The sequence below is a fragment of the Monodelphis domestica genome, chromosome 6, assembly GCF_027887165.1.
Source record: "Monodelphis domestica isolate mMonDom1 chromosome 6, mMonDom1.pri, whole genome shotgun sequence".
Taxonomy (NCBI): Eukaryota; Metazoa; Chordata; class Mammalia; order Didelphimorphia; family Didelphidae; genus Monodelphis; species Monodelphis domestica.
In genome coordinates this window covers 293,368,290-293,392,476 of record NC_077232.1, presented here as the reverse complement: position 1 = coordinate 293,392,476, position 24,187 = coordinate 293,368,290, and the positions used below count along the sequence as shown (strand labels likewise).

The following is a 24,187-nucleotide window of genomic DNA, read 5'->3' as shown; positions in this document are numbered from 1 at the left end:
AGCAACAGAAGTATCCACCTCTAGCAATGAAGCGTATGTGGGGGGAAAGGCTTAGCTTGTATAGGTGGATGTCCAAAAAGCATCTCAAGTGCTAAGAGATGTAGATCTCCCCTGGGTTTGCTTCGAAGATAAAATATGGCTAGAAGAAGAACCTCAGGCCATTTTAAATGAGTTTCAATGTGCAGTTTTCTAATCATGATCTTAAGTTCTCTATTCATTCTTAGGGGTAAATTTTAGAGTTGAGACTGACTATAATTTTAGTGGTCACCAGGGATTTAATTCTAAATCCCAATGAAATACTCAAGTTAGAATAGAATTTTATGGTCATTTATTTACAATAGAAGGAAGAAATTAAGAATGAGGGAGAATGAGGGAAAAGGGTAGAAGATCTATTCCAGCCTGGTCTGAGCCAGGGGGAGTTCAGAGGCCTCAGCCTCTTCCCAGAAGATTAAATCTATCTCAGCTTCCAACCACAAGGCTTTCTCCAAGATGAGAGGTCTCCTTGGAAGCTGGTGCCTTCAGAAAGCCAGGGAAAAAAAGATTCAGCCTTAACACTCACTATGTGGTCACCTAAGGGAAGCAGTCTCAGGTTTCCACATTCCAGCTCTCCAAGTCAAGAACCACCACAAAAACCCACCAAAGTCCCTCTCACAGGAAGTGACATGAAGTATAAATGCAGCTCTTTACATCACTTCCTCTGTCTCACATGTACCAATGTTGGCTTAAACTTGGCTTAGGACAGCCCAGGGGATCAGTCAGTTGTTTCTGATTTGTCACTTGCTAGCACACATGGGTCACAGATCATCCTCCCCCACACTTAATCCTTAAGTGGAGGTGTATACATTCTTGGTTGCTAAAATTCTAAAGACTAAGCATGGCGAAGTAAATCTAAAAATTCACAATCCTCCCTGATGATGGTTGGGAGATTAGTCTCCCCAGTTGATCACTAAACATAATCATCTTGTACCTCTATATTTTCTAACAACAGGTGATACAAAATTTCACCTTCTAAGAGGAAACTACAATAGTTAGAGATAAAAGGGAAATAGAAGAGAGAGACTACAAAACCAAAGTTTTGCTGGGCACATTGACAAAAACCTATTAGCGGGCAGTCCACTTTTGGCATAAGAGTATATATTCAAATTAAATGTTCAATCAACCTTCAGTTCAATCAACCACACCCAAAGTTCATTCTGGATCTTCTTGATGTAGTGTAGGTTTTTTCAGGCATCTTTCTGCAAACAGTTCAGTCTCTGGATTTTAGGAGTTAGCAACCTTCTTTCCTTGAAGATCTTTCTTGAACAAAAAATTCTAAATCTTGGATTTCTATGAAAATACAATCCCCCCTGAAGTGGGTGTTGAGAAACACCCAGTTCAGCTCAGGATGCAACGTTGAGTTACCGGGGGGGGGGGGGGGGGGAGGAGGGGGGGTATGAGTCAGTAATCAAAAGAAGAGAGGAAAAAAACTCAAAAATATTTTTAAAGCCCCCAAATTGGCTTTTTGTCAGCCTAGTAATCATTGTTTTTTTTTCTCTTTTCCTTTTATCCACAAATTATTGCAATTTTTGAGTTAATTATGTTTCCATGATCCTTTTGGGGAAACTGGTTTCCCAATAGGATCACAGTGGAGATATGTATAAATGGAGATTTTGAGCCTTTGGATTTCATCCCCCAGAAGTCCCTTAGTATTTCCCAAAATTCCACTTTCCTGTGTCCCCATATTTTCCATGATTGTATTTAAGTGGCTGTAACTCCTCCCTCTTCCTCTCTTGGACCTGTGACCAGGCTGAAGTCAGACAGTTCTTTTATTTTAGTTATTAATAAAACTTTATAAAATACAATATTTAGTTATTGATTATTAATTTTAAAACCCACATCATTCTTTCAACTTGGCATGAGCTCTGGGGATGATATGGTAGGTGGAATTTAGGAGGAATAACAGGAATAAATTTGAGATAAAACCAAATCAGTAAAATGAGTTTCCCTGTCTGACTCAATACATGTTGGCAGACCAAAATGAAGTATAATTTCCTGTTAGATTTTTTCCCCTTCCTTGAACCTTTTGGAAGGTAACAGGTCTCTGGAATGAGTGCCTTCTATTGCATCAATGGGCTCCTTCATGAACTGGAGGACAAGTTATCCACATTGAGAGAAAAAACTACAGGAGCAGAAACACAGTAGAAAAACAAATGACTTATCATCTGTTTATATGGATATGTGATTTGGGGGTTTAGTTTTAAAAGATTGCTGTATGGCAAAAATGAATAATATGGAAGCAGGTATAGGTGATAACATTTTATAACCCAGTGGAAATACTTATTGAATCCAGAAGAGGGGAAAGGAAGGGAAAGAAAATAAAATATATAAAGGTGGAAAATATTTGTAAGATTAATTTTTTAAAAAATCATATTTCTAGAGGTGATGTAAGAGAACAAAATATAAGAATTAATAAATGAAGGATTTATTAACTATAAAAATATCTGTCAATCAACCTACCAAAGTGTACACAAGCATTCTTTAGATTTAATAACAAAGCACTCCTTAAAGAAATATTCAATACTTATAAGTAGACCATGCCAAAATAAAAATGACAGTTCTTCCAAAATTAATTCATTAATTTAATGGCATACCGCTAAAATTGCCAAGAGAATATTTTAAAGAAATGATAAAATGAAAACAACATTTATTTGGAAACAAAAAGTCCAGAGTATGAAGGAAAATGATAAAAAGAAGTATGGATGAAGGGGAAATAGTACTTTCCAGAACTCAAACTGTATTATAAAGTAGCAATCATCAGAAACATCTAGTATAGATTTCAAAAATAGCAAGATAGATCAATGAAGCAGACCAGACAAAGCAGAATGAAAAGTAATAAAACTCAATAACCTGTTTGATAAAGTAAAAAATGTAAATTACCCTAGAAAAATTCCTTATTTCATTCAAAACTAATAGGGAAACTGGAACATGATTTGACAGAAAAAAAGGCTTAGGCCAACACCTTACACCATGTTCCACACTTTAATATTAAAAATCATAGCAGGGGGAAAGGAATTGGAAATTGAAGGGATGTCCATCAATTGAGGAATAGTTGAACAGATTGTGAAATACAATGGTGCTATAAGAAATGATGAGCCCAATAATTTCAGAAAAAGCTGGAAAGACCTTCATGAACTGACGCAGAGTAAAATAAGCAGAAGTGTAACATTCTACACAGTAATAGCAATATTGTACAGTGATCAGCTGTGAAAGACTTAACTACTCTCAGCAAAACTGTGATCCAAGATAATTCTGAAGGACTTATGACAAAGAATGCTATTCATCTCCAGAGAAAGGACTGTTGGAATTTAAATGCAGATGAAAGCATACTATTTTCAATGTAGTTTATTTGTGTTTTTATTATAGGGTTTCAGTTTTATATGAGTATTGTCTTTCAGCAATGACCAAAATAGAAGTATGTTTTGTATGATAATACATATATAACCCTGATCAAGTTGCTTACTGTCTCTGGGAGGAGGAAGGGAAGGGAAGAAGGGAGGTAATTTGGATCTTATAATTTCAGAAAAACGTGTGTGGAAAATTGTTATTACATATAACTGGGAAAACTTAGTGTCTAAAAAATTAAGCTCAAACTATTTTAAAAAATAAATGACTTTGACTACTTGAATCTGAAAAGCTTCTGCACGGAAAAAATAAATGAGCCTAAGATAAAGAATTAAGTGATTGAATGGGTAAAAAAAAAACAAACAACCCTTCTATTAAATTTCTTTGATAATGGTTTGGTATAAAAGATATATAGATATAGGTATATATGACTAATAATTATAGCTCAATATATAAAGAATCAAAGGATATGAGAAGAAGACCAAGTTGAGATGATGGCATAGTAGCAGGGAAAGCTGAAACTTCTCTGAAAATCCTTCCAAATCAGTCTTTAAAGGGCATTTTAAAATGATAGGAATAAAAAACCAACAACAAGACAAAGACTGAGGATTCTCCTTCAGAAAACAACATGAAAGGCAGGCTAAGAGAGTCAATTTTCAGTAGATAAGGGGGAACCAGAAGTAAAATTGAACAAGAGGAGTGCTAGCATCACCCCATCACCTATTTCCCAGGTTCTGAGCCTGGGCATAGGCCAACTTCAGGATCCCAGGACCCTGCCTACACCAACAACAGAGCATCCTACACCCACCCCTTAAATCCAAAATCCTAGCACCAGTCCACAATGAGGCCCTGAAGTCAGTAGGGCTTAGCTCTTTTTATCCTACACTGCTGTGAATCCCTAGCCCAAGGCAAAATAGCTCACAGCCCTGCAAGTCATTAGCAAAGGAGGTAGAATCATCAGTTTTCAGAACTCCCAGTACACAAGCAAAAAAGGGCTGGGAAAATAAGCAAATAGCAAAAGAAAAACCTAACCATAGAAAATTCTATGGAAACAAAGAGCAAGGCACAGAGTCAATAGAGGATGGTGAGATCCAAGCAACCACATGGAAAACATCAAAAAAAAGAGGATTTATCTCAGGTGCTAGAAGAACTGAAAAAGGAATTCAAAAATCAAACAAGAGAGATGGAAAAGAAATAGGGAAAAGAAATTTAAGTAAGGGGAAAAGAAAATAGCTTAAAAAGAAAAACTGGCCAACTGGAAAAAGAGACATAAAAATCCAGTGAAGAAAAGAGTATTTTAAAAAACAAAATTGACCTACTGGAAAAGGCAAAATAATCCAGTGAAGAAAAGATTTCCATGAAAATGGAAAAGAAGGATCAAAAGTCAAAGAAGAAATTTATTATTTAAAAATTAGAATTGAGCAAATAGAATCTATTGACCGCACAAGACACTGAAAAACAACAAAAACAAAATTTTTAAAAAGTGAAAAAACAAGAAAATATGTAATATATTGCTGAAAAAACAACTGACATAGAAAATAGACAGGACAGACAATTTAAGAATTATTGAAATACCTAAAAGTCATGATTAAAGGATACGAACGAGTTTTCTAGAGAAGTAGTATAATGAAATTGTGACCATATGAAAGAATGTTCCAAATCACTAATAATAAAAGAAATGTGCATCAAAACAGCTCTGAGGTTTCACCACATACCCTACAAAATGGCAAAAAAAAAAAAAGACAAAAAGTGGCCACAGTCTGTGTTGGAAGGATTTCGTTATTGGTGGAGCTATGAAATGGCCAACCATTTTGGGAAACAATTTGGAGTTATACAACTAAAGTGAATAAAACATTCATATTCTTTGAACCAGAGACTACATTACTGGACTTCAGTAAGAAGGAAATCCCCATATAGTCCAAAATAGTTATAGTACCACTTGTTATGATACCTAAGAACTGGAAACAAAATGCTTTCCCATCAATTGAGAAATAGCTAAACAAATTGTGGTACATGAACAAAATGGAATGCTACTCTGCTGTAAAAAAGGTGATGTGTGGAAATAATACAGAGCATCATGTGGAGATCTACACAAATTAATACAACATCAAGTCAATAGAGCCAAGAAAATAATATGCCTAGTGACTACATTTTGTAAAGTGTATTAGCTACCAAACAGTGATGGATTTTTTAGGAAGAGGAGACAGAATCTTACCTGTACTTTAGGAAAATTAACTTAGTAGCTTTGTAGATGATAGGCCAGAGAGAGGACAAAATGAAAGCTGGAAGATTAATGACTTTTCCACACACAAAGATGATCATATCCTTGATCTTGCCAAATAGAGACAAGGGAGTATGTGAAACAGAATGATATATTATAAAGCTACTCAGATAGATTTCACATATTTCCTAGTCCAGCCAAATTGGTCTTCTTGCTTATGCATATGCAATATTTCATTTCTAGTTTGCATTTGCAGAAGCTCTTGTCTCCCTACTTCTCACTGCCTCTTAGAAGTTCTTATTTTCTTTTTTCCCTTGAATTAATTTATTTAGTCAATTTAGAAGATTATTCTTTGGTTACAAGAATCACATTATTTCCCTCCCCTGCCCCCTCCAACCTTCGTACAGACAACACACAATTTCATTGAGTATTACATGTGTCCTTGATCATAATCTATTTCCATGTTATTGGTATTTGCATTAGGATGTTCATTTAGAGTCTACATCCCCAGCCATATCCCTTTGACCAATGTATTCAAGCAGTTGTTTTTCTTCAGTGTATCTACTCCCACAATTTTTCCTTTGAATGTGGATAATGTTTTTTTTTTCCTTTTAGATTCCTCCAAGTTGTTCAGGATCACTGCATTGCCACTAATGGAGAAGTCCATTACATTCTATTGTACCACAGTGTATCAGTCTCTGTGTACAATGTTCTCCTGGTTCTGCTGCTTTCACTCTGCATCAATTCTTGGAGGTCATTCCAGTTCCCATGGGATTCTTCCACTTTATTATTCCTTTGAGCACAATAGTATTCCATCACCAACATATACCACAATTTGTTCAACCATTCCCCAATTGAAGGGCATCCCCTCATTTTCCAATTTTTTGCCACCACAAAGAGCACAGCAATGAATATTTTTATACATGTCTTTTTCCTTATTATCTCTTTGGGGTACAAACCCAGCAGTGCTATGGCTGGAACAAAGGGCAGACAGTCTTTTATCGCCCTTTGGGCATAATTCCAAATTGCCCTCCAGAATAGTTGGATCAATTCACAACTCCACCAGCAATACATTAATGTCCCAACTTTGCAACATCCCCTCCAGCATTCATTACATCCCTTTCCTGTCATGTTAGCCAATTTCCTAGGTGTGAGGTGATACCTGAGAGTTGTTTTTATTTGTATTTCTCTGATTATAAGAGATTTAGAACACTTTTTCATTTACTTATTAATAGTTTTGATTTCTTTAACTGAAAATTGCCTCTTTATGTCCCTTGTCCATATATCAATTGGAGAATGGCTTGATTTTTTTGTACAATTGGTTTACTTCTTTATAAATTTGAGTAATTAGACCTTTGTCAGAGGTTTTTGCTATGAAGATTGTTTCCCAATTTGTTGCTTCCCTTCTAATTCTGAATGCATTAGTTTTGTTTGTACAAAAGCTTTTTAATTTGATGTAATCAAAATTATTGATTATACATTTTGTGATTTTTTTCTAGCTCTTGCTTGGTTTTAAAGTCTTTCCTTTCACAAAGATCTGACAGGTATACTATTCTGTCTTTGCCTAATTTGCTTATAATTTCCTTCTTTATATTCAGGTTATTCACCCATTCTGAATTTATCTTGGTGTAGAGTGTGAGATGTTGATCCAAACCTAATCTCTCCCATACTGTCTTCCAATTTTCCCAGCAGTTTTTATCAAATAGACGGGTTTGGTCCCAAATACTGGGATCTTTGGGCTTGTCATAGACTGTTTTGCTGAGGTCACTTACCCCAAGTCTATTCCACTGATCCTCCTTTCTGTCCCTTAGCCAGTACCAAATTGTTTTGATGACCTCTGTTTTATAGTATAGTTTGAGATCTGGGTCTACAAGGTCTCCTTCCTTTGCATTTATTTTTCATGATTTCCCTGGATATCCTTGATCTTTTGTTCTTCCAAATGAACTTTGCTATTTTTTTTCTAATTCAGTAAAAAAGTTTTTTGATAGTTCAATGGGTATGGCACTAAATAAATTAATTAATTTGGGTAGGATGGTCATTTTTATTATGTTAGCTCATCCTACCCATTAGCAGTCGATGTTTTTCCAATTGTTTAGATCTAGTTTTAATTGTGTGGAGAGTGTTTTTTACTTGTGTTTGTATAGTTCCTGTGTTTGTCTTGGCAGATAGATTCCTGAATATTTTATATTGTCTAGGATGATTTTAAATGGAATTTCTCTTTCTAATTCTTGCTGCTGAAGTGGGTTGGAGATATATAGGAATGCTGATGACTTATGTGGATTTATTTTGTATACTGCAACTTTGGTAAAGTTGTTGATTATTTCCACTAGTTTTTTGGTTGATTCTCTAGGATTCTTTAAGTATACCGTCATATCATCTGCAAAGAATGATAGCTTGGTCTCTTCATTGCCTATTTTAATACCTTCAATTTCTTTTTCTTCTCTAATCTCTACAGCTAACATTTCTAGTATAATTTTAAATAATAGAGGTGATAATAGACATCCTTGTTTTACTCCTAATCTTATTGGGAAGGCTTCTAGTTCATCCTCATTTTAGATGATGTTGGCTGATGGTTTTAGATAGATACTGTTTATTATTTTTAGGAAATACCCTTCTATCCCTATACTTTCTAGTGTTTTCAATAGGAATGAGTGTTGTATTTTGTCAAAGGCTTTTCCTGCATCTATTGAAAAAATCATGTGATTTTGTTGGTTTGCTTGTTAATATAAGAAGTTCTCATTTTCTGCAAAGTTCGATTCATGTGCCATCTCCAGGAATGTGCTGGAGAAAGCTCAAGGCCTCAGCAGGGCTAATTGTTAAATTTTCACCTCAGAAATCAGCAAAGGCTACTTATTAAGGCTTGATTTATTGTTTTGTTGATTGTCTAAATCTTAAAAAGTGATAGGGAAAATTTTAGTAATTTATATTCAACTTAAAGGTATATCACATATATTTGTTTCCCCAGATAGTTTTTTATTATTTATCACAATACCACTTAGCCACCTGCTACATGAGACCATTTCTGAATTCCTAAGGTGCCAATACTTCCTTCTCAAGCAGAGTACCTTATGCTATTTTGCATATATTTTATGCATTTTCCCACAGACATTCAAACCTGCTGTAAGCAAAGAATTCAGTTTATCAATTCACAAAAGAAAAATGATTTTCAACCAAACTTTAAATGTGTGTGTGGGTGTGTGTGTGTGTTTCATACATACTCTTTGCAGTGCCCACCAGTGAACATAACTAACTAAATAAATGCCAGGGACATCTTGGAGTCCCAAGAAAGAAAGACCGGAACATTATCAAAGCAGGGATAATGAACATTTATTGTATGCAGCACATAAGATTTAAAGCTCTTCTCAAGAGAAACAATCTATCCTCCCCAATCCTCTCCAGAATGTGAACAGGGGAGTTAACCCGTTCTAGGGATTTCTTGGAACTGTTTATGCAGCCTTGAACTGAGATTTCTATGTTTTGGCGTACTCAGCAGGAATAGTATGTCACAAACACCTGAGAAGAGGAACTCTATTCCCATGAGGTCATGGAAGGTTCACTACAAATAAATCTGTACATTTTCAGCTCACCAGATTCCCACATTGTTTATATCCAAAAAATATACATATCCTTCTAGATTTTAAGTCCATCATGCTTGTGGGAGAAGTGGGGCATGGTATGCTTCATCTTCAGTCCTCTGGATTCATGAATCATCATGACTTTTCCCTTTTTTCCCTTTTTCTTTGATCTCTTTGATCATATATGTGTGTGTACATGCGTGTGTGTGTGTGTGTGTGTGTGTGTGTGAAACAGCATTAGAATCATTGGTGGCTTGGTTGTGAATTGCTTTGCAGAATGTCTGGCTCACTCCATAGCTACAAAAATAGGGCACTGCTATCCTCCTTTTCCCACAATCTCTCCAACACTTGTATTTTTCCCTTCTTTGTCATCTTGGCCAGTACAATGAGTATGAAGTAGAACAACAGTTTTGCTTTAATTTGTATTTCTCTAAGTATTAGTGATTTTGAACATTTTTTTTAAATCTGTCTACTGATTATATGTGTTCCCTTGAAAACAATGCAGTATTTTATTAGTTATTGGAGAATGTCCTTTAGTCTTACCCATTTGAATTAGTTCCTCGTGTATCTGAGATAAGACCTTTATTAAGAAACTTGTTGCAAAGATTTCCCCCGTTCCTTTTTTCCTTCTATTTTTAACTGCATTAGGTTTATTTGTTTAGACTTTAAATTTTTTTTATATAATCAAAAGTAATGATTTTATCTAATCTAATCTTCTTTATTGCTTGTCCAGTCATAAATAATTCCTCATCCAAAGAGCAAAAAGGCTATATTTTCTTTGCTCTTCTAATTTGCTCATGATGTCACCTTTTATGTCTAGGTTATGAACTCATTGGGAGATTATTTTGGTATGCAGCACGAGATATTAGACTATACATAATTTCTGCCAAATAACTTTGTAGTTTTCCCAGTAGTTTTGTCAAATACTAAGCCCATCTTCTAGTAAATTGGATGTGCAGGTTTATCAAACACTTTGTTTACTGTGTTTATTCTTCTATAAATTGTATGCCCAATCTATTCCACTTATCAACTTCTCTTTTAACCTGTACAAAATCATTTTTAGTTATTATTGCTTTGTGATGTAGTGTGAAATCTAGTATTGCTAGACCTCCTTCCTTCCTGATTTAAAAAAATATTAACTTTGAGCTTCTATTTTTACCATGTGAATTTATTATTTTTCTAACTTTATTAAATAATCCTATCACTGGCATGATACTGAATACATAAACTAATTTATGTAGTATTGCCATTTGATCATGTTGACAGCTCAGACAGATCATGTTGACAAAAATATAACTCTAGCTGAATACGATTCTTGTTTCTAAGTGGCAAGTGGCTAATATTTGGTTTGGAGTCAAGGTTCCTACAATTCTATTTATTTAGTTATGATTTTTGGCAACACCATATGGTTCTACATAATTCACTTTTTTGTATTATACTTCAAATAAGAAAGACCTGAATTCAGTTCCAAACTCAGATATTTACACTTTGGTGTGGCCATAGGCAAGTCACTTAACCCCTGCTTGCCTCACTTTCCTCTGTAAAGTGGGGATAATAATAGAATTCTGCTTCCTTGGTTGTTATGAGGATCATATTAGATAGTTTTAAATACTTATCACATTTCCTGGGATATTGTAATCTTTTAATAAATGCTTCCTTCCTTCATTCATTCATTCATTCACTCATTTTACAGGGAACACCAAAAAGAAAAAAACACACACAAACATAGATTAAATGTTTTAGGGTTTGCTAATGTTGTTTGAGTGCTTACATAAAACCCAAAGGTTATTTCCCAGGTGCATTTATAGGACACATAACTTCTCTCCATTTTTAGAAGTCATTGTGGAGGTTGAATTGGTGAATTGAGGTTCTTAGAGGTGATAGTAAAAGAGGGAAGAAAAGGAAAATAATACTATTTATGAAGAATTAGTTTTTAAAATATTCCATAAACAATTAAGGGAATCAGTCTTTCAAGGTGATGAAGAGAATATTTTGAAGAGAGTTTACCAAGCAAATTTTCTTTTGATTTGCCTTATCTTGAGTGCTATATAATTTAATGTATTATTTACTCATATCTAGATGAGTTACTTCCTATAATCTTTGGAAAATACCACTTTGAATTTTTTCCTTTCAGTTTGACAATTATATTCTTTTGTTATTGTTATAATTGAAGACAAAAATGACTTTATTTTGTGCTGTGATTGAAATGCAACTAAAAATCCATTATGCAGTCTAGTTGAGAGGCATATTGTAAAATCCTTTGTAAACCTGAAAATTCCATATAAATTCTAGCTATTATGATGATTATTACCATTATTATTTAATCATCTTTTTCATCAATACAAGAGCAACAAAATTGTTATTCATGCTATACATATAAACTTGAATATAGATGCCTTTTGTCACAAGATTTCTTATATAAACTTAGACTATTTTATTGGAACCGATTTCAATTTATTGCCCTGTTAAATTATTTGTCCTTCATGTCTGGAATGCTTTCACTCCATATCTGTTCCTCATAGAATCCTTCTTTTCTTTTGATATACTTCTCAAGTACCATCTTCTTTTTTTTATTTTCTTTTTTAAAATTATATTTTATTTGATCATTTCCAAGCATTATTCGTTAAAGACATAGATCATTTTCTTTTCCTCCCCCCACCCCCCCACCCCCCATAGCCAACACGTAAATCCACTGGGCATTACATGTTTTCTTGATTTGAACCCATTGCTATGTTGATAATATTTGCATTAGAGTGTTCATTTAGAGTCTCTCCTCTGTCATGTCCCCTCAACTGCTGTAATCAGGCAGTTGCTTTTCCTCGGTGTTTCCACTCCCATAGTTTATCCTTTGCTGATGAATAGTGTTTTTTTCTCCTAGATCCCTGCAAATTGTTCAGGGACATTACACTGCCACTAATGGAGAAGTCCATTACGTTCGATTATACCACAGTGTATTAGTCTCTGTGTACAATGTTCTCCTGGTTCTGCTCCTCTCGCTCTGCATCACTTCCTGGAGGTTGTTCCAGTCTCCATGGAATTCCTCCATCAAGTACCATCTTCTATGTGAAGCCTTCATTTGACCCCCAGCTCTCAGAATTCTCCCTCCAGAAGAACCTTCTATAAACCTACCTTGTATTTATTCCCTTTATATTTATTCTATAACTACTTTTGTATGTCTTTATTGTTCCCCCTTCATTAGCATGAAAATCCCTCGAGAGCTAGTTTTATTCTTTACATTTGTATGCCAAGATATACAATACATCCTTATGAATTCTTCATTTAAAAGATAATTTCTTTGCATTTTTTGTCCCCCAATAAGAATAGTGCCTGGCACCTAACAGCATAGGAAATAGTCCTTTGTACAGAGGATATAATATTGACTGACACCTACCCAAGAGGTCAGGAAAATAGGGGCGGTGATACCACTAGGAGAAATATATCACACTAGTTCTGTCATAGCTAAAGGAATTTTGGAGGGATGACTAGGAAAAGGACTCGGAGGTCATTCTGAGCAGTGAGGTAAAGAGAAAAGAGCACTGAATTGGGGAATTGCCAGTTCTAGGTTCCATGGGCAGCTAGGTGGCACAGCCAATAGAGCAGTAGACTTGGAATCAGGGAGACTCATCTTCATGAGTTCAACTCTGACCTCAGATGCTTACTAGCTAAAGTAAGCCTCTTTGCCTCAATTTCCACATCTATAAAATATTTTGGAGAAAGAAATGACAAACTATTTCATTATCTCTGCCAAGAAAACCTCACATGGGGTCACAAAGAGTTGGACACACTTGTAATGACTGAAAAGCAGTTTACATTCCAGCCCCATTACTGCCTAACAATCTATGATAATGGGTAAATTACCTCTTTTCTGTGACTTAGCTGTCACACTTGTATATGAAACTAGATTGCAAGAGGCAACCTCTGAGCCCCTTCCAACTCAAACATTCTTTAAGTTCCAAAGTTCTGAAATTTAAGACAGCAATAAAACAGCAGTTTGAATTTCTAAAAACTACTGTGATAGTAATTGTTTGGAGGAATATATCAGATGCTAAATGAATAATTATAGTGAGTGTTTTAAGTTTTAACATTCCAGTGTCCATCAGGAGTTGCATCCAGGACATACACTTACCCTAAGCCTGATACAGAGGCCCAGTTTATAGGGACAGTTACTCTTTCACAAGAATCCTTTTAAGGATTTTGTTTTCTGATGATGTCATTTACACCCTTACAGATGACACGAGAACAGTACATATTGGCAACACAGCAGAATCACCTGCCCCGAACGGAGAATCCTCAATTTTATCCAGTTGGAATTTATGGATGGAGGAAGAGGTGCTTATACTTTTTTGTCCTCCTGCTTCTGGTTACTGCAATTGTTAACTTAGCCATGACGATATGGATTTTGAAAGTGATGAATTTTACTGTGGTAAGTACAGCCACAACTCTACATATCTCTGCTGTTTGGTCAAAGCCAACTCGGCTCTCTTTTTCAGTCTTCATCAGTAGTTGCAATTTTAATTTTGCAGCTGCATGGTGGAACTTAAAGACTCTTCTAAATGTGACTTCTTTAGGTAGATTTTATCATGATATAGATATGGTGCTGACTGCTGTTTAAGTGAAAAACAAGGTTTTGATTTGCTTTTAAAAGAACAACAAATGTCTTTAGCCACGAATCTTTGTTTTCATAGCAAGTTAGAAAACACTTATGTTTGTACATGCTAAATTTTTAATGGTCATAAGTATATAGGATGTGGTAGTATTTTTTCTAGATTACCTTTTCAAACTTATCTAAATCAGAAAAAAGATTGACTTCAAAAAAAGTATAAACAATAATATATGCCGACCAAAAAATAGAACTGTACATTAATTTTTTTGTGTTTAACAAGGCAAAAAATGATTAATAAATAACAACCAGACATGAAACTGTTTTTGGTCTGTGGCCCCTGTGAAGTCTGTCCAAAAGTTCTGTTACATCTAACTACCTTACCATCCTATAATTAAGCATTAAGGTTACTACATTTTGGGTTCTGATGATTTAACTATTGGCCAGTTCCTACCTAAGTCTCTTCCTAGGTTTCTCTGTGCTTTTTTTCTATGAAAATTATAGTGAACTTGTCAAATAGCAATTAATATGATCATTTCCATAGATAAAGCACAGAAAGAAAAGACTGTATATGAACTGTGCATCATACACAGCTTGCTTTTATGAATTACACATGAAATTTAATAAGGTAGTGCCCACACTGACCCGCTTGTCTGTTTCCTTCTGAATTTCCCTTTTTTCCTCTATTTTTAAGTGTTACATTTATTTTTTTCCCTACATATATTTGAAAATATGTGATTCATTTTGCACCCAGCATGTACTATGGTTCTGCCAAGAGCTGGAAATCATGACTCATCATCAATCTGCTGTAGCCTTTGCCAGTCACCAGGTTGATTAGAACACATCCTTCAGGAATTGATTGACCATCCCTCCAGATTCATAATTTCACCCTGTGAAAAAAAAATAATATCACCCTGTGGTTTCACCTTCAGTCAGAAGGGAAATGATGTCAGGGTTGCTAAAAGAGAAAATTCCCCAATTATAGTGAGTTCCATTTTGATACTAGATATGAAGATAGCATGGTGGTATGACCCTAAAATCTTGGATATTTCCAAGAAGGAAAATGAACTTAGATTTATCAAAGGTTCCCATCAAATTTACATTAAGTGAATAATTTATACTATAATACTGAATGTCCAGTTCTTTTTCTCTACCAAATTGTGACTTATTCCTTTGCTGTTCCTCCTTTTCCAGAACCATGCTCATAGTATACTTCTCCCCAAATGGTCCTGTTCCAGACCATCTCTCTCTCTCTCTCTCTCTCTCTCTCTCTCTCTCTCTCTCTCTCTCTCTCTATCTATCTATCTATCTCTATCTATCTATCTCTCTCTAATTTTAGAACTCTCCAACTTGTTAGTTCTTGAGTGACAACTTTGGGTTATGGTAGGCAGGACTTCCCCTTTGTCTATAATACATCTCTGCCCATTCTAATCCTTTCTTTGATGGTCCTCCACAGAGAATTTTAAAAATTACCTTGTAGTCCTTCATCTTCCTCCCCATTCTTATCATTAGCATGCAATACTAATCTTAAAAGACTATGTGACATAGTTAAAACTACAGTCTAACTGCTTTTGTTGCCATATTTCATATAAACTTTTTTATCTTCAATCAATTTTTATTGATATCTTTTTACTTTTTCATTTGCTGTGTAATTTTCCAATTTATCTTCCTCCTGTTGTTCAGACTATTCAACTAAGTTAACCAATCCAAAAAAATATCAGATATTTTCTGTAGAATTCCATACATATAGTTTTCTACTTCTACTAAGAAGGAGAAAATATGATTACCTTTTAAAATATTTTTCTACAAGGGACAAATTTAACCCTAAAATAGAACAAAATTTAATGTCAATTGTTTTCTTGTGTTTCCATTTACACTGTTGTAAGGAATATGGATATGTTTTCCTGGTCCTTCCTACCTGGTCCATCTGATGCCTTTAATAGGCATCAGATGCTCATATGTCTTCCCACACTACCCACAATTTCAGTATTGAATCTATTCATTGTTTCTTAAAGCAAAGAGATATTGCATTCCATTTCTTTCTACAAATGTAGCCATTTCTCAATCAATGGGAATCTTCTTTATTTCAAATCTTTTACTCCCCCCACCAAAAAGTGCTGAGATAAATACTGTATTAGAGGGTTGGTTTGGGTATAATGGAGAAAGAGTTGATGATAAATGCCCAAAAAGTAGAAGGAGGGTGAGATGGATTCCCCCCTTCAGTCTTCTTCAAATTTGTCTCCCCACTAACCCTGCCTTTACTCCCCTCTAATAACTGATTTAAATGGGTGAACCTCCTCCCTTGGGGAAAAAAGAGAGAAATCAGCTCTCTCCCATTTGCAATATGAAAAGGAAGTCAATTTAGGATAACTGGCAACTTTATTCTAACAAATTGTGGTTAGGGGTAAGATAAGAAAGATGTCTGCAGGTTGGGGTCCATAGGAAAGAGGGTAAAGGACGTCCCTGTCTGTCCAAAAGATCTCTTTCCCTCCCTCCAAAGTTGAAAGACTCAGGCTTGCCAACCTGGTCTCTAAGAGTCTCGGGGTTTGGTGACCCCTGGTCTTTATTACAGCAGAGCCAATGTCCAGTCTCAAGGTGTCACAGGAGCTGTGTGAGATCTTGTTATGCTGTTCTTATTCTTTGCATGTTGTGCCACAATTCTTGGTATCTTTGGGGGAAATGGTGGTTAAATTCAATGGGGGATTTTGTATTATTGCTCAGGATACAGTCTCTGGTCAGACCTGTACCTTTGCTGACTCAAGATAGAGAGAGATGATCAACTGCCTCTCCTTGGAATCTCCTCTTCCCTCAAGATTCCAAGCCTTCTCAACCATCCCCCGCTGTGGATGAACCTTTGCCTTTTTTCCATGCTCTGTGCTTCAAAGTCTCGGGATCATTCCTCTATCACAATACTTTGGTGTAAATGGAGCCTTTCATTTTATCCTTGACCTCTATGTTATATAGGCCTAGTACTAGAATCTCTCAGTAAAAGGTTTTGGGTATTTTAAATTTTTTCTTAATGTAAGTCCACATTGCTTTCCAAAATCTCTGGACCAAATAATTTTTCCACTCTGTGTTCCTGTTTGTCCACAAGTTTCTAACATTGACTTATTTCAATTTTTTGTCATCCTTACTAATTTTTTGTGTGGTGAAATATATGATTGTTTTGATGTATATTTTTCTTATTTTGTAATGATTTGGAGCATTCTTTTATATGGTTGTTCATAGTTTTCATTTATTCCTTTTGTGAACTATTTGTTCAAGTCCTTTCACTACTTAGTAGTTTTTGCTCTATATATTTCCATTAGTTTTCTATATATCCTGAATATCAGACCCTTATAAGAAATATTTTATTATTCCCCAATGGATTGCTTCTCTTTTTATCCTATTTCTAATTGTCCACTAAATTGTTAACTCCCTGAGAGTAGGTAGTATCTTTTAACTCTTTTTGTATCTCCAATTCTTAGTACAGTGCCTGAAATACAATAAGTGCTCAATAAATGTTTATTGATTAGGAATGTGTTTCAGTTTCTTATAATAAAAACTATTTATTTTATCTTTTCTAGAATCCTTATCCCTGATTTACTTAGCAGTCCATCACTTAACTATAAAGATGAAAGGTACATGGTCTTATTTGCTGATATTTATGTCAGAACCTTTATATTGAGGTCACATATCCTTTTATGTGAATTATGATATATGGTATATGATATTGTTCTAAAACAAAATTATGCAAGAATTCTTTCCAGGTTTCCCAAAATTTCATGTTTTTCAATTAAGAGAGTTCTTTCCTAAGTAATCTCTATTTTCAGATCATTTCACTAAGCTCCATTTTAAATCTAAGTTAAATTATCAGACCTCTATATATGCATATTATTCTCATTACACAATTTTTCCTGTTTCTTCTCAGGGAATTGCTTCTATATTTGCCTCTTCAGAATTTCATTCTTAACAGTTGGTTATTTCCCCTGAGATATTTTTCACCATAAAATTTTAACTGATAAGAACTTAATTATTCTTTATCTGAACATCTTAAAATTGACCCTCCCCTAGTCTAGTTGTCACAAGGAGTGCCAAGTGCTAGAATTGTAGGTAGAAGTACAATACTAAATTCTGTCATTTCCATTTGTTTTCCTGATTTCTACTGTTATATAGGGTGGCAAGCAGTCTTATGTTCTGCTAACTACATTTCCATCTTTAGGGAAATATTAATATTGTTTAGCTATTAGAAGGGTCTCTGGATAACCCCCACATCTTTTCTATTCTCTTCAAGTTTTTCAATGACTAAGCTAGCCCCAGATTCAAGCAAAACTAGCTATATATTCTGGAATATTCTTTTTAATTTGATGATGATGATGATGACCATGAGACCACAACAACCATGACGACAACGACAACAACACAATGATAGTTATATAATTGCAATGTTACCTTCACCAGTCCACAATTCGGGAAATATAAGCAGTATGGTTAGACAACAGAAAGGTTCATTTACCAAAAATAAGCAGGAAAAAGACCTATACTCTGCCCTCCTTACACCTCACCTAAAGCACCATATTCAATTCTATGTACAGAAGCTCATGAAGGTCATTAATAAATGAGGCAAACTGAATAGTATTAGGAAAAAGGAGTCAGTTGCTGGGAAGTTGGCTGCTAGGCATGAGTTGATCATTAGGGTTGGTTGCTGGTGGTGTGGGTTGGTGATTAGTTGGTAGTTGGGATAGATAGATAGATAGATAGATAGATAGATAGATAGATAGATAGATAGATTCTGCCTAGCGAGCTGAGCTGAGGGGGATCAGCTGGACTTTATCTAACAGCAGTTATAGGCAGTAATAGGTAGATATAGACAGTTTTAGCTAGTAATTATATATTGTTATAGGATAACTGGTATTGACATTAAGAAATTTTCTTTCTCTACTTCTTTCCTATATTTCTCTCCTTTACTATATTCCTTTACTATATTCTTTTACTATCTATTTTAATTAAAGTAAATTGTTCATTGTTAAAAGCTACTAAAGGTTTTCTTTCTTCTGTCTTAAAAGGATTATATATTAATTTACAACTCAACTACATTCTCATTAAAACTTAAATTATTAAAAGCTGCTCTCTTATTTTGTCAAAACTACTAATTTAACCCTTACACATGTATATGTGTTCCTTGCTTTTCCAAGATAGGGCCAAAGCTAACCTTTCTGAGCTGAACTACCTAATGACAGAATCCAGGTTCCCAGGGGGAGGAGTTGGAAGTGATGGTCTCATTTGAGATGGAATGACTTGGGGTGAGACTGGGAAGTGATGACATGAATAAATGGCTAATTGAAGAGCCAGCAAGGACTGTGCTAAAGTTCTCTCCCTGATACATATTAATTGTATGACTCAGGGCAGTTGCCCTACATACATGAGTCTCTAAGACTCTAAGTTGCGGAAAACTGCCAACCTAAATAGGTACAAACTTTCCTCATTCAGGAATTTCTTAGACCAATTAGTTTACAAGTCCAGGCTCTACTTCCCCACCCTTATAAAAAATTTTTACTTTAAAATCCAAATTCTCTCTCTTCTTCTCCCCTCTTCCCCAATGAGAGGCAAGAAATACAATATATACTATACATACGAAGTCATGCAAAATAAATTACTACAGTAATCATTATTGCTCTTACCCCAAAATATTTTTCAAGAAAATAAAGAGAAAAAAATATACTTCAACTTATACTCAAAGTCCTAAGTTCTTTCTGGAGTTGGATACCATTTTTCAACATCGATACTTTTGGAACTGTCATAGATTTGTATTGATCAGAGTTGCTAAGTCTTTCCTTCTTCTTTAGTATAACAATATTGCTGTTCCTATATACATTGTTCTCTTGGCTATGTTCAAATCACTTTGCATCAATTCATCTCAATCTTCCTAGGTTTTTCTAAGACTATCCTCTTCATCATTTTATGCAGTATAATAGTATTTTCATCACAATCATCAACTATAACTTGTTGAATCATTCCCTAATTGATGCACATATTCCTTCAGTTTCCAATTCTTTACTATTACTACTACAAAAAAAAAGCTGCTATAAATATTTTTTGTACACAAAGATCCTTTTTCTTTTTTTTAATCTCTTTGGAGTACAGATGAAAAGGCAAACCTATGCACAGTTTTATAACCTTTAGGGCATAGTTCCTTATTCTCCACAATGGTTGGACCAGTTCACAACTCCATCAATGATTTCTACATTCTCCAGCATTTGTCAATTTCCTTTTCTGCCATCTTAGCCAACATAATGAGTATGAAGTGGCACTTCAAAGGCATTTACATTTCTCTAATTATTAGTGATTTAGAGTGTTTTTCATATAAATATTGATAGCTTTGAGTTCTCCTGAAAACTGCCTTTTTTAATACTTTGTCCATTTATCAATTGGGGAATAATTCTTATTCTTATAGATTTAGTTCAGTTCCCTATTTAATTGAAAAATGAGGCCTTCATCAGAGAAAGGTATAAAAAAATTTTCCCAGTTTACTGCTTTCCTTCTAATTTTCCTTCTAATTTTGGCTGCATTGGTTTTGTTTGTGCAAAACTTTTTTTTATTTTAATGAAATCAAAATTATCCATTTTAACTCCTATAATCTTCTTTTTCTCTTATTTGGTCATGAACACTTCCTTTATCCATAGATCTGGCAGGTAACTTTTTCCATGCTCCATTAGTTTGTTTATGGTATCATTCTTTATGTACAAATCATGTACCCATTTTGAGCTTCTCTCAGCACATAGTATGAAATGTTAATCTATGACTACTTGTTGTCAGACTGTTTTCCAATTTTCATGGCAGTTTTTTTCATGTAGTGAATTCTTGTCCAAGAATTGGGATCTTTGAGTTAATCAAATAATAGTTTCTGTGCTAATTTGCTTCTGTATGTTATACATTTAATTCCACTGATATCAGATTGTTTTGGTAATTACCACTTTGTAAAATGGTTTGAGCTCTGATGTTGTTAGGGCTCCCCTTTCATTTATTCATGTATTCTTGATCTCAGTTCTAGTATCTGAAACTTACTGAACCTGAACACATGATGTTATTTTTGAGGTCTGGCATTTTGTACTCATGTAGGTTACTTGTTTTTCTTTTTCTCAAATTTGTTTAATTTTTAATAGAAAATCAAGGACTTCAAAACCAAACAAAATTCACTGAAATAAAATTATGTCACTGCTAAGTGATTATGAGGAAAAGTGTTTGGGGATTACTTGGTCCTCCTCAGGACCTGAAAAATTAGAATCAAGATCTTTAAGTGCTTGTCTTGAATGAAAGAATGTTCTCTCTCCACATACTATCAGGAGTCAATGAAGATGCCCACAAATATTGATTTCTATAGGAAATATTGGATAAATTGTCTACTTCCTTCACTATCATTACCAAATCATTATTCCACTTGTTTGAGTTTTTTAATACCAGAAGGATTTTATTATTTTTGTCATTTAAAAAAAATTTAACCTCTTGGTAATTTAGTGGTATGACATGAAATCTATAAACTAATTTAGGAATTATTGTCTTTTTAAGTTATATTGACATGGCATAACTATGAACAATTTAATATATCTAAAATTATTTGTGCCTTTATTTCTTTAAAGAGTGCTTTTTAATTCTACCCATTTCAGTTCAGAGTATATCTTGGTTGGTAGACTCCAGGTATTTTTGTACTTTCTGTAGCTCTAGTAAATGGAATTCCTCTTTCTGACTCTTTTTTTACTGGGTATTTATAGTAATACAGCTGAAAAGCAATAATTTTATGTGTATATTTTATTTTCTACTACTTTACTGGAGTTACTTTTAAATTATGTTTCATTGAATCTATAGAATTCCTTAAGTACAACATCCTATCATCTGTAAATTGAGATAAATTCATTTCTTGTTTGGCTATTTACATCCTTAATTTTTTTCTCATCTTCTTATAATAGCTACATTTCTCTCACTATTTCAAATAAAAGTAGAAACAACAGACATCTTGCTTTTTCCCCATGGATGAAACAATATTTGTAAAGTACTTTGTTAACATTAAATGTTACATAAATGTTGCCAATGATGTTGATGATTGTTTTTACCACTCATCCTGTTGGAGAGACATCTAGTATTTCTCCATTACAGATAATGGTCTGATTTTAAATAGGTACTCTTTGCCATATCAAAGGATGGTTCATTTGTTCCTATGCTTTTTATAGTTCTACTCATTATAATAGTTAGCATTTATTTTGTACTTCCAGGTTTGCAAAGAATTTACAAATTTACCAAGGGAGGTAGGTGCCATTATTATCACTATTTACAAATGAAGAAAGTGAGGCAGATAATGGTTAAATAACTTGCCCAAAATCACCTAGCTAAGTTAGTATCTGAGGCAGAATTTGTAGGTCTTATTGACTCCAGATTGAGCACTCTATCCACTATGCTAACTAATTACTTCTGACCTATACTCACTGTGTGTTTCTGGGAAAGTCATTTCACTGTCAATCCTCTAAGAATCAACTCTCCAATGAAATCAAGTCACTGAGCATTTATTAGATGACCTCTATGAATAAGGCATTGAGCTAAGTACTAATATACAGCAAGACCAAAATAGTTTTTATTCTCATGAACCTTATAGTCCTTATTAATGAGGGAAACAACATACACAACTTTACACAAAGAGTTTCTAAGACTGTAGGTGCAAATAAAGGTCTGGTTGCATAACTCCATGAAGTTCCCTATATTAATGTAATCAGAGATCCAGTCCCTGCCCCTTTTCTGGATATACTGTCTTTTAGATATAGAAGAGAATGAAACCCTCCCCCAGACCCCCCCCAAAAAAACATTGCTCCAAACCTGAACCACAAAATGCATTCTCCAAAGGAAATGAAGCACAACTACTAAATTACATGACTGCTACAAATATGTGTCTTTACTTAGTAATTTGGACCCAATATTTATCATTGTATTTGTCTTTAGTTTCTTTGCCTCCTCATGTTGACTTCATTTACATTCCTGAGGCCATATTATCTATCATATTGTTGGTATGGTAAATTGATCTCATTTCAGCTTTCTTCACTCTGTTACCTAATATACATTTCCCCAAATTTCTTTAAATTCTTCATAACCTATGTGAACACAGAAAAATATACATGTCAGACCTTGGGGAAGGGAAAGATTTTAAAACCAAGCAAGACTTAGAAAGAGTCACAAAATGTAAAATAAATAATTTTGATTACATCAAATTAAAAAGTGTTTGTACAAATGAAACCAATGTAACCAAAATCTGAAGTGAAATAACAAACTGAGAAACAATCTTCATAACAAAAACCTCTGACAAAGGTCTAATTACTCAAATTTACAAAGAACTAAATCAATTGTATGAAAAATCAAGCCATTTTCCAATTGATAAATGGGCAAATGACATGAATAGGCAATTTTCAGTCAAAGAAATCAAAACCATTAATAAACACATGAAAAAGTGTTCTAAATCTCCTATAATCAAAAAGATGCAAATCACCTCACACCTAGCAGATTGGCTAACATGATAGCAATGGAAAGTAATGAATGCTGGAGGGGATGTGGCAAAGTTGGGACATTAATTCATTGCTGGTGGAGTTGTGAACTGATCCAACCATTCTGGAGGGCAATTTGGAACTATGCCCAAAGGGCAATAAAAGACTGTCTGCCCTTTGATCCAGCTATAGCACTGCTGGGTTTGTACCCCAAAGAGATAATAAGGAAAAAGACTTGTACAAGAACATTCATAGCTGCGCTCTTTGTGGTGGCAAAAAATTGGAAAAAGAGGGGATGCCCTTCAATTGGGGAATGGCTGAACAAATTGTGGCATATGTTGGTGATGGAATACTATTGTTCTCAAATGAATAATAAACTGGAGGAATTCCATGGGGACTGGAACAACCTCCAGGAATTGATGTAGAGTGAAAGGAGCAGAACCAGGAGAACATTGTACACAGAGACTGATACACTGTGGTACAATCAAATGTAATGGACTCCTTCATTAGTGGTAATGAATTGATCCTGAACAACCCGAAGAGATATAGGAGAAAAAACACTATCCACATTCAGAGGAAATACTGTGGGGGTAAAAACACCAAAGAAAAACAACTGCTTGAATACATGGGTTTAGAGGATATAGCTGAGGATGTAGGCTCTAAATGAACATCCTAGTACAAATACCAACAACATGGAAATGGGTTCTGATCAAGGACACATGTAATACCCAGTGGAATTGCGAGTTGCCTATGGGAGGGGTGGGGGGAGGGGAGGGAGGAATAGAAAATGATTTTTGTAACCAAGGAATAATGTTTGAAATTGACCAAATAAAAAATAATGTCAAAAAAAGACCTTTATAAAATTTAAAAAAATTCTTCATAGCCTTCATTCCCTATTTTGCAGTAATAT

At 34.5% G+C, this 24,187-nt stretch overlaps 1 protein-coding gene across 1 annotated transcript in view; it reads left to right on the top strand.

The window, feature by feature from the left end:
• SGCZ (sarcoglycan zeta) overlaps positions 1-24,187 on the top strand; it is a 613,518-nt gene that overhangs the window by 456,484 nt on the left and 132,847 nt on the right. Inside the window, exon 3 of the mRNA XM_001364245.4 lies at positions 13,406-13,600. Within this exon, the coding sequence (XP_001364282.1) occupies positions 13,406-13,600 (195 nt within the window). The remainder of the gene's footprint in view (positions 1-13,405; positions 13,601-24,187) is intronic.